Here is a 12351-nt window from a genome sequence, read left to right as displayed (position 1 = left end):
CTGGCAACTAACTGAGTAAAGCACTGTCTTCCCATTGGAAAGGATTGACTTTTTTAGAAAGGATTTTTTTCCTTTAATTCTGTAGTTATCTTTTTGTGTCAGTTTCCTCACGTCCTCTTTCCTCTTACCCCTGTAATGAGGAAGCACACTCTGCTAAAAGCGAGCATGTTGTTTTTACCCAGCTTCCAGATCGTTATTAAGAGAGAGAGGAAGAGGGATTTGGCGGTGTATTGGTGGGGACGGGAACTGTGCCTGCTGCATTTCACCGGGACTGGCGCGTGGAGTAGAAAAGCAGATGTGTGTGGACTGCCAGGGAAATCGCTGACTGATCCTTGCGCAGTCTGGGTTCGAGGAGCTGAGACAAGACGAGACAAAGCAGGTATGACCGATACCCGTGCCAAAGCCCGAGCACCTGCCATGCCCATTGCAGGCAGCGGGAGCCGGCGCGGGCTCCGCATCCGCCAGGATCGATGCACCGAGCATTCCCGGGGGTTTGTGTACTCCGTTTGATTTCTTCCCTTTCACGCCGAACACGAGGAACAAGCAGAAGTTAACTGCTTGGGAGGAAGCTGGCTATACCTTTTTTTTTTTTTTTTTGTGCTGCGTTTCACCTCTTTTGTTTTTTGGTTGGCTGCAAAACCTGAAGCCAAAAGATGATTGAAACGCCTCTCCCCGGGGAGGGGGGAGCCGGGCACACCGCACCCCATCTAGTGGCTTAGCCTCGCACTGCCGGCGGGAAGGAAATGCGGCAGCAGCGGGAGGAAGAGGAGGAGGAGGAGGAGAAGGAAGAGGGCTCCTGCAACTCCGGCCATGGGCTTCGTAGACTTCGGACTCCGCGTCACGTCCGTGGGTGATCCGGAGATGCTGAAGCAGCAGGAAGGTGTTGGCTGTCTGTCACACCTGGGGTGAAGCACGCACGAGAGACTCGCACCCAGCTCGGAAAGAGTGTTAGACAGACGGCGATACTAAGCCCTCTGGAGTTAAGAAATGTGAGAATTAAGCTGCCTCTGCAACCTTAATTCGGCCTCTGTTTGCATAAGCACTAAGATAAAATCTCCAATGATATCACACACTATTCTTTGTCACACATCAGTGCACAGAAGGGACTGTGCCGAATTTCTGCTCACAGTATTTCTCCTCTGGTGTTCAGCAAGTAGATCTTGTCTGTCATATGCTTCTGAAATACTCTTCAGAAGACGGAATTTTTTTAGAAGGGTTTCTTCACAGACTTTACAACAACAGAGGTCAACTGCTTCATGGATATTCATTGTGATATTTTTGTACCACCCTCTTTATGAGGAGCATAGTCTATCACTGTTCCCATTTTGCAGATGAGGAACAGAGGTGCAATGTGATTAAAGTAAAAGGTATCCTTTATTTTGGGGTGCCTATTTTAAGACCCCATGCTTTCCAGATGGCCTCTCCCACCTACTTCTGTTACAGCAGTGAGCACAGAGTGCTCCTGCATATCAGGAGATCATATCATGCTCTGAAAATGAAGCACAGTTAATTAGTGTTCTCAGAACAGGAGAAATGGGTAGCTGTAGAAAACAAACAGCTTAAACTAAAATGAAAATATACTTTCTTCTTTTCAGAATCATTTTTCTGCCAGGTTCTTGCTTTGAAAGGACTCACTGGGGGGTTCTGGGTTGCCTGGGCTGTAAGAAGGACAAGGCCACAGCAACCCTGGGTTAAAACCATTTCAATGGCTTGGTATTATGTGCTGAGGACGTAGTTTCACAACCATTATAAGCTGATCCAAACTGGTGCTGCTGTTAATACATCAGTTCTTCCCTTCTTCTCACGACCTCGCACTCCTGCTCACTCCAATTTGTGTGACCTGACAGGAAAGCCTAGTGGAGAATAGATCAGGGTTAAATGCAATGCACCTTAAAAAAATAATGTGGTTTCTCGATTATTTATTTCTTGGCTTCATGTGTGCACAGGCCATCACATAGAATGATGGATCCTGAGACAAGAAGGAGCTGAAGTTTTTTTTGCAGTAGCAGTTTCCACAGACCTCTGGTGTGCATGGAACTGGACCTTCAGGAAGGTTCTCCTGGGAACCAGGGGGTGTAAACATGTCTGGGTTCTACCCAGATGTGCTGACAGCAGAGGAATTGAAGACTGCAAGACTTAGAGTTCTGGATCAGTATGTGCTGCTGTGTTTGCAGCAGACTTTGCTGTCTCTTCCTTCAGATCCAGTACTTTTGTTGTGTCCCCTCTGAGCTGTCCTGATCCATCCCTGCCCTTTTCAGTTTCATTCCTTCAATTCAGTCTCCACCAGAATCTGGTCCAAGCCATGTTTATTAGCACAGTGAGTCCCATTTTCATTCATGCAGACTCCGTGTCTCAGTCCTCGCTTTCCTTCACCTAACTGAAAATTATACCTTCCTAAACAATTCTCTTTGCAAAATAAATGTCTTCAACAAAAGATGGAAGCTGTTTGAGGATAATTAAATATATTATTATATTATAAAATACACAGTTGGGTATATTTTAAATCTTTGGGATTGATCACAACAGCTGTACTTTAGTCTGCTGTCTGTGTTGAATCTCGCAGTGCCAGCATGGCCAGTAATTTGAATTAACATGACCTTTCATCCTGTTTGTCAGCAGCCCACGACCATGCACTAGTGTGTGATTTGTGAATTATTTGTGATTCCATGTGAATGTGGCTCAGCCCATGAATTTTGACACTTCTTGATTTAAATAGCAGCCACTTGTACTATGATACTCAGCTTGGTATTCAGTTTTGAGAGACGTGGTTTTCTGACGGGATGCTTTCTCTTTCTAAATCTACAAAAGGTTTTTGAAAACACAGGGGTATGAGTGCTTATATGAAGTGAATTTTTGGGATTGTTATTAATAGGCATCACAACACATTTTTCACAACTGTTTTTTTAATGAAAATATTAAACAGTACTGTTTTCATACAAAGCAGAAGAAAATTAACATAAATTAAGTCTACATCTATTAATGGATTTTTTTTTCAGCTATACATTCTGATTTTGTCTTCTGTGTATAGATTTAAAAAGTAAATCTATATAAATTTTACGTATGTGGTTTTGCTGCCTAGATAATTTCCTGCCCTGAATTTGAAAATTTTCTGTGGGTCTGTCTCTCCCTTCCTTAGGAGCTCAACTGTGGAGAGAGGTCTAGGAGAGAAACATTTCTGCCTTGTTTCTGTTGGAGAAACCAGTCTTTGGTGTTACCTAGTTTATGTGGTTCAATTCCTGTGCTTCCTTCTGTATTTGTATTTGTCTAGCTTCTATTTGGATAGTCATCCTTCTGCGTGCTGTGATTGAGCATGTGGGAAGTTAGGCATGTTGGATTCAGGCTTTTCTTCAGATACCCATATAAAGTATATATCTTCTGGGAAAGGAAGATTTTTTTCTAGGTGGTAGGCGTTGGACAGATCCTTCCACCACCTTCTGCTTTAGGTCTAGTGCTTTAGGTATAGGCTGGACTTTCATGTAAAAAAACCCTTTCATTTGCAAATATTGAAGTACTTAAAATGAAAACTTGAAAAATCTGTAGCAGTGAATTTTAGCAGTGAATTCCAGTTCATCTGTTATAAATGAACTTAGGTGTATCGAAACTGCTTTTTTAATAGGGTGAAATATGGGTATATCCTTCCTCCATGTAGAGTTTTCCAAATGGAAAATCACATTTTTCTTTCCCTGGAATGACTTTGAGAATTAGTGGGAAGAAACAAAACCCTAAGTAACCCCAAAATAGTATGTCAGTCAAGAGCTGAGTAGGAAATAGTGAGACTGGGAGAGAAGGTTGTGGAAGACTTGGGTTTTGGGGTGGTAGGGGCCAAGTAAGATATTTCTGCATGTGATGAATGCCTTTAAAGACATGGGTCCCCAAGGAGTACCAACCAGGGAAACACAAAGAGGGTCTGTGATTGTTCTGAGCTTGGAAGGTTGCCTTCAGAGGAGACCAGGAGAATGTGTGCATTTCAAGGTCAGGTAGAAATTGGGCCATAAATGAATACAACTGGTCACAAGCAGCTGGGTGTTAACACACCATTCCTGGTTACAGTTTTCTGCCCTGTGGCACTGTTGGAGGAGGGAATGCATGTCCTTGAGCTGACATCTAGGAGAATCTGAAAGCCCCCACTGGGACAAAAAAGTATTTCTTTCCAGAGCTTTCTGGCAACTCTGCAGTGGTTTTCTCCCATCAGGGACTATTCATCATTTCGTCCATGAGAAGCTTTTGTTGTGCAAAATGTCACATCATGAGACTGTTATGATGTGACGAGATGTCATTTCCTAGGAATACATGTTGGGCTCCACTTCAGTGATTGTAAACCCAGGCCTGAGTAGGTACACAAGATATTCTACTGGGGGGCAGCCATCACTGAGGTAGCATTGCATAACTCATGGTGGTGGACAAGTGTCTCTTGATAAATGCTCTGTGGAAATCCGTGGGGCATCTGGGTGGTGAGGGGCAACCTTCAGCGGGTAGGTGGGTAAGCAGGGAATAATAAAACAAGAAAAATTGTCACTTTGAAGCTTTCCACAGGACCATGCATTACATCCTCCACTCCAAAGTTGTGCCAAGATTTTTGGTGTATTCATTTACATGAGCTTCTCAGACCTGCATCAGCAGCTCAGCTGCACAGAGTCATTCCCATGGGGAAGGCAGCAGGGGAGCACAACAAACTGTGCATAGGTTTTCTATGCACTTCATGGGGAAGATAGTGTCAGGTTTTTGATACGGGAATATCAGTTTTTAAGGTGGGAGTGCAGTATTTATCTACCTTATTTAAACACTGTTGATCTAAGTAGATAGCATTATTCAAATGAAATCCAAATGGGTGCTTGCAGCTTTGAAAATGTATGGATAAAATTTGTTCATGTAAGCAGCCAAATCTATATGTTGCTGAAAACCCAACAGAACATTCTCCCACAGGATGAATTTCGCCTGCAGAAACAGACAGGTCTGTACTCAGAACTTGCATCCAAGTAACTTTACAGCAATTTATCTCAGGAGGGAGCTGAGCATGCCAGCTATTCCTGATGTTATGTTTGCCTGACCTGTTGTGTCAGCATGAATTTGAGTATCTTATTTTCGATGCTCACATATGAAAATTTTAGCTCACTAAAACAACTAAACCAAGGAACTCCCTGACCTCCAGAAAAAACTGGCTGGTGTTAAAAAACCTGGCTGAATGTATAAAAGAATAACTCATGACATTTGAATGAAAAAAAAAATTGTTTAGAAGTATCTTCACAATGAGAAATACTGTAATTGACATGAAATATCATTCACTGTGTTGTGAATGGTCTTTGATCTGCTCAGATAACTCTTTCTTGGTGCTTATGTTATCCTTAACCTCAGTAGAAGTATGGACTGTATCCTAGATTAACTCAGCAGCTCTGTGCCCATCCTACTTGTGATGGCTTGAATGAAGTTGCCACAAAGCTGGCATGGGAAGGAAGAGGTGGTGAGGTTTCCAGCTGAGCTGATGATGCTCTCAGTGATGTAGCTGGACCAGAGCCGTATCAGTTATATTCCCTCAAAGGTGACTTTGAGGCACAGCGCTTCATTGTAAGACTTTCTGCTTATGGTAACTGCTGTTGGATGGTCCCAGCCTTCCCTCAATGAGTTGAGCTCAGACTCAAGGCTGGCATTGGTATGTTACTCGAAAAACATTTTGCATGTATTTCCTTGAATTTGAGGTGACAGAATGCAGTTTGGCCAGGAATACTAACAGGGGTATTTTCCATCTATGTTGATAATTTTCTTAACTTTCTTTCCATTATCTTTTGAGAAAATACCAGTGAATGAATATCTGATGCCTTTAAAGCCAGTGCACAACTACCACCACGTTCCCCAAGGCTAGAATTTCATACTTGTTGTGGTCAGTCTTTCCCCACAGTTATTAAATAACAAACAATTGAAGAGAACAATTAACAGAGGAATCGTAGTGTTTATTTATATAACCTCCTTGGTGAGAAATAACAAGTAACATTCTGTAATAAATGCATAGTCTTTCTGCAAATGATGTATGAAACACAGAAAGGTGAACAGTATCTGATATTTTGTTCTCAGGCAATAATTGGACCAGCTGTGGTCTGCCCAGCATTCTGCTGATAGGGTTGGGAATGAAATGAATATTGTGTCTCTGCATGAATATTGTGTCTCTGCCATGAGCAAATCACGGTCTCCTAAATTAGTCTGTAGGTGCCTTCTGTACTGGAAAGAGACATCTCTCATTGCACTGCCCTCTTCAGAGCTGTAGAAATAACCAGTTTTCAAGAAGCTGTAGTTGAATATTATGTAGTCAATATGATAGGCTGTTAATATTTTGGAAGGTCATTATTGAATCCATATGTCCTCTGATAATGACATCTTTGTTCTGGAAACACTCTCTTCTCTTGCATCATCTGCACAGGTCATTAGAGATGCTGAGCATGACTTCTTGGTGTGTACTGAGTCTTGAAGGGGCTATGCTCAAGCTGTGCAGCAGTTGAGGAAGAGATTTCTTGGCTTTCCTTGCAGTACTTCCTGTATCTAAAGCAGCTGACTGCTTCAGGGCAGTGTGTTCTTTTGTTGTGGTTTGGTTTTGGGGATTTTTGGTTGGTTTGGGATTGGGTTTTTTTATTGTTTTGTTTTGTTTTGTTGTTTGTTTGTTGTTGTTTGGGGTTTTTTTGTGTTGTTTTTTTTTTTTTTTTTTTTTTTTTTTTTTTTTTTTGAGTAGGGGAATCGAGTAGAATTTCTGGAAGGAGTTTTTAGCAGAGCAGGGGAATGGGTATAGCCTTATCACAGATTTCAGATGTCCTGGGACTTGAGCTCATTTTCCTTCTGTCTTCCAGTTTTCCCTTCTTCTCTGGTAGTTAGTGTTGAAGCGACAATAGACAGGGGAAGGTGTAAGGAGGAGGAGGAACTGATGACCCTTTGATTAATTTATGGAGAACAATCAGATGCTGTTTCCTAAATGTGCAATAATTGGCAGAAACTAAGCAAAACTGGGTAAGACAAGGAGCACATATTGTTGCTTGTTAGATGCATGAGGTGTATCATGGAGGTGCCTTTGAAGCATCATTGCATCTGGCTGACCTCACAGGCTTCATAGTTGAGAGTGTCTAATTTCATGAGCATTTGGCTATAACCTGATTTTGACAGTAGGTCCCAGAACATTGTCTGCTTTTTATTAGCTGAGCTGTGGCATATGTGAGGAATTTCTTCTTGGGATATCTATCCTGATATGCAGTGCTGCTGTGTCTTCCACCTTATCTGTATCTGAAGAACAACTGAGTGTCACCTCCTGCACAATGTCACTGATGTTTGTGTAGTGAAGTATTTCTTAGCAAACACCACTGCAGTCTTGGACTCCTCTGCCTTCCAGATCATTCTCAAGTATAAATCTTCCATTTGGTTTTGACCTAGACAGCTTTGCATGTTACATATCTGTACCTGAGAAATTTCCTTCCACCTTACCAGGCGTCTCTACCGATCATACATCAAATGCATGGGAAGGAGGCTGGTGGGGGTGCTGTCTTCAGCAGGGCTGTTTGCACTTGTTTGTGCTCTTGGTGCAGGAAAGCATCCTGAGCTTTGGGAAATGTGTGTGAGGGGCAGGGACTTAGGAGAGGTGGTTTCTGCCCACTCCAGCTACTCTATTTATACCTTCTATCTAACATATTTCTCTGGCACCTATCACCTTGGCATGTTTCTCAGATGACCATGGCTTTTTTTATCTTCTCCTCTTTTTAATAGTGTTTTTGCCTTCTTTTTAAATCAGTCTTTAATAAAGTTAAGAATTTTTGCACAGGGTCTTATAAACATGTGTTATTAAATTTTAAATCTGTTTTGAAAGTGCCTCTATCCTACTCCCTCCTAGTAAAGTGACCTTTTTAAATGGAGGGAAGTGGGTTTAGATGACAGTCATGATAAATGCGGTCATGTTCACTCAATAAAATAAGGCCCAGTGCATTTGAGGATAAATCAGTGAAATGTACAGCCCCACCTGTCTGTCTCCATCATTCATTTCCACTGTCACTTTCACAGTGGCTGATGGATCACAGTTGCTGTAAAATTAGACAGCCTTTAATCTCATTTCATCCTGATTAGCTTCTCCTTACCCTTTCCCTCTAACTCACTGACTGACACGCTAAAAACTCATGCAGGGCTGTGTTTGAGCGTGGCGTACAAACTTCTCTTCACATACCCTTTTTGTGGGGCAGGCAGGTGTTCCAATGAGTTGAGATAAAAAAATGAGAAGATGGGATTTTCACACTATTAAAGCCAAACAGCAGACAAAGACTCATATAAAATTAATTAAAGCAGCAGTCTGGCCAGACTGTGTGATGGGCCAAATTCTTCCAGTTACACCCTGGCAAGCCCAGTGAGTTTGAGAAGATTGCTTCTACCAGATACTGAATTTAGCATGCTCATTGCCATGTAATTTTGACTGTTGTCTATGAAAAGTTAGGTCCTGTCTGGGTGTATGTTCACAAGAATCATGGTTTTTAGTGCAAGTTTTCTGTGCTCTCAAGGGATATTTTATAACGGAAAAAAAATTTGTTCATTCACATAGTTTTGATTTCTGTGTATAACTCCCAATTCTGAGGGGTCAAGGAGAAAGACTGAGGTGGTTGATTTCTCAGTTAGAGTCCCTTCCCTCTTAGATGTCCACAGTGTTGCTCCATCCTCCCTGTTTTTTCCAGCTCCCTTCAGTCCCATGGGTAGATTCATGAGACTAAGAACAGTTTTCCCCAAAGCTGTGAGAGAAACAAAGGTCACAGTAAAGGTCTGCAGTGTTTTATTGCAGTCACCTTTCTTTCTGAAGGCCAAACACTACCCTCCTTTCTAAGGCAAGCTTCCTTTTAGGTTTTCCATGAGTTATGGACAGTAGTTTGGGTCGTTTGGGCCCAATCCTGTGTCAGTGGGAATGTTGCCATCAATTTCAGTAGGAGCCAGGATTAAGACATTCGTTTGCAAGGTTTAATTATCATAATAATTACGGGAGTCTTACTGCATACCTTATATGCACGGTAACAGCAGAAAACCTTAAAGCAGAATTTCTTCCTCTACTGACCCTCTTTGTGTCAATATGGTGGATAAATAAACACAAATTTTTGCAAAAAGTGAAAACACAATGTGAAAAATATGTATGTGTGCTGCCTGCAGACAGTTTTTTCTGTAAATGCTGGAGTTCTCCAGACTGACTAATATAAGAAGTTGAACGTGCATCCAGCAGCCTGGACCTAATTGGAAACTGTAACAGAGCATTGTATTACTTAAAACTTGAAACCCTTACAGACTGATCCTGGGCAGTCTCTTCTTGAGAGGAAGGGTCTCAAAAAGCATCTAAGGAAGACAGCAAATTTCTCAAGAGACCAAATTCTACAAGCATCCACAAAATCAAGAAAAGTTCTGTGGTTTTGAGAGAGAAGGTTTTAAATAGGAAAATATCTAAGACTAAAGAGTGAGATAATGATGATACGGTGTCTCAAAAGATAGCAAAAACAGACTTCATCCTTTCATCCTACTGTAGGAATCTCTAGGTAGTATAAAATCTTTTGCATAAGATTAGTTCCCAGTTAATATAAATTGAATCAGTAACAAATAACCTTAATTAATGAACTTTCACTGTACCTGGCTGCCTAATTTAAGAACTGCTTCACTTACATGACTTGTAAGAGCACAAACTATGAAAAAGATATTCGACCTTTACTAGAAACTAAAAACATACCTTATTTATTCATCATTGCCTAGGCAAAAACTTCAGTAAGAAGCTTAAATGAGCCCACTTGATCTTTAAGAAAATGTATCCTAAATAGCAAAGCTGTGCGTATTTCTTCTTCTTCTTATTTGCATATGCTATACTGCACAACTGCATTCTGAGAAAAATAAAAGATAATAAAACAAATGAAATGAGAGATATATCACCCAAAATAATCCAAGTGTGAGATAGGCTGCCTCTTTTTTTTTTTTTTTTTTTTTTGGCATTGGCAAAAGAGCACAAAGTAAGAGCTGGCCCTGAGTCATATTGATTTCCCACTGCACTGGTTTCCTAAGTGCTCTGTTGATCCGTGTCAAGCAATAAGTTCCCTGCCTGTACATGCACATCACCTCCCCATTTGTCCTCACCTAGATTTAAGGTGCCCATATGATGAGCTGAACAAGGACATCATTTTTCCTACTGGTGTCACTGGGCCAAAACTACTTTATGTGGTATAGTAACTAATGCTGTATAAGTTTACATTTTCCATATGGTACCATTAAAGTGGGTATGGCACACTGCAGTAATATGTGTGTATTATGTACATGTAATCCTTGTTTTTGCATTTTACCATTTGCAGTGGAAAAAGTAAGTATTAAGAAATAGATGTTTGCATCTTTAGCTGGTCCATAGTAATCATGATACCTCCCCCCATAAAAAAGGGTTATTGCAAACCTAATGCCACAGTTTTGATCTTTGTTAACAAAGGGCTTCCTGATTAGATGAATAGAAGATGTGTGATCGTGCTGCTAATGACATTGTACAGGAAATTAAGCGTATACATTTGGAAAAGGCATTAAATCAGCAGGACCTTAATTTAAAAACTTAAAACTGTATGGAAATGCAGCTTGTTCATTGCTGTGTAATAGAAAGCTACTGAACATACTGACTCTTCTTGTGGAAACATTACTAGAAGAACAAAGCATAGCTGAGGTTTTTAATGTTTTCTAGTATACTAGGATTCCTAGCATCTGCTTATTTTCAGGGAAATATCATGCAACTTCACCTCTTTTTACAAGTTCTTTTTAGATCAGCATGTACAGTATTTGGGCAGGTGAGGGGGCACTGAGGGACCAGAATTCCTGATTTTTTCCTTAATTATTTGCAAAATTGAATTGCATAAGTTTACCAATAAGTGGCTTTATCTGCTGCTAAGTCAGTGTTCGTACATGCCTGGGGTGACTCATATTATTTCTTACAGATGGTAAAGTGGAAATATTTGATAAAATCAGTGTCCTGAGCTGACAAAGAATTCTTGCTTTGTTTGCAGTTATGCCATACAACAGTGCCCATCACTGCGTCGTGGAAGTGGAAAACTTCTTGTTCGTGCTGGGAGGAGAAGACCAGTGGAACCCTAATGGTATGTGTAGAATACTAAAAGGCAAAGGGAGCATCTGCCTTCCTGTGCCTTCCTGTCTATCAGGTCAGCTGATGTAGTGATTAGCAAGGGATTTTGAGGACCTTCAGCCTAATTGTTTAACCTAGTAGAAGCTACTCTTCAGTATTGATGTAATAAATATTTGGTACTTTAGCATTAGCATCTCTGTCATTCGTCAGCTCCCACAACCCTTGAGAAATGCCACAGGCAGCAGAACAGACTCTGGTGCATGCACCAGGCAGAAGCTGTTAAGAATTTTAACCTTCATTTTCAGGCTCCTTCCAGTCATAATATAATAATGCAATTGCAGTAGATGAATGCTTCTTTTCTATTGTCAAACAAGATACTCGCAGCTCAAGTTGTTAATGTGTTAATTATCTATACTTTGAGATTCTTAAACTGATCCTTTTTTCAGTCTTGTGCAAGAGCTTCTCATACAGATTATCTGCTGCTACCTTCTTTCATTTGATTACTTCATAAATTTACCGCAAAGAGAAATTAAACAATTTAACAGGCTTCTGAGCAAAGCAAAAGGAGAATACCATGCCTTGCAAAATTCACAGAATTGTCAAGACATTGTTAAAAAGCTTGCACATGAAGAAAGAGTTGTAGTTGTAGCAGTCTGTGTAACAGAGATAATTATGACTGAGAAACCATAAAACAGCTTGCAGGTACACATTTTTACTTTAAAACACCAGAGGATCCAGCTGAAATTACATATACTGCATATATTTTATTGTGAATGCCCCATTTCAGCATCTGCACTAAACCAAATTATAGAAAATTGTTGCATCTGTTCACTCCCTAAAACCTGAGACAAACAATCCAGGCCACCCTATAAGCATGTTTCTGGTGTAGTTAAGAATATCACTATATGTCTTAGGAGAAGGGCCCCTTAGTTCTATTGTTGAATATTGTTGCATGTCTTTTATTTGGAGCACGAGACAATGCAATATCACTAATGACAATTTCTTTTAGGATCGTTGGCCACATCCATCCAGTGAGGGTTCCTGTTGTTGGTGGTAGGCATATGGACAGCCAGACCTTGTTCCAGACAGTTTATAATTAAATGGCCATGTCACATGAAGGGGAAAAGAAAAGAAGTATAATTACCCACACTTTAAAGATGTGGAAGCTGACTTGCAAGGTGATGGAGAGATGGTAGAAGGGGTACATATCTTGCATCTGAGATACGAGTCAAACACAGTTGTTTGTGAGAGGAATAGTACCT

General features: G+C 40.8%; 1 protein-coding gene across 1 annotated transcript in view; it reads left to right on the top strand.

The window, feature by feature from the left end:
• Positions 1-12351, top strand: part of KLHL14 (kelch like family member 14) — a 56329-nt gene that overhangs the window by 30590 nt on the left and 13388 nt on the right. Inside the window, exon 3 of the mRNA XM_053992369.1 lies at positions 11013-11102. Within this exon, the coding sequence (XP_053848344.1) occupies positions 11013-11102 (90 nt within the window). The remainder of the gene's footprint in view (positions 1-11012; positions 11103-12351) is intronic.

The sequence above is a fragment of the Vidua macroura genome, chromosome 1 (assembly GCF_024509145.1).
Source record: "Vidua macroura isolate BioBank_ID:100142 chromosome 1, ASM2450914v1, whole genome shotgun sequence".
Classification (NCBI taxonomy): Eukaryota; Metazoa; Chordata; class Aves; order Passeriformes; family Viduidae; genus Vidua; species Vidua macroura.
Note: the sequence above shows the minus strand (reverse complement) of the source record. Positions and strands in the feature narration are given on the sequence as shown.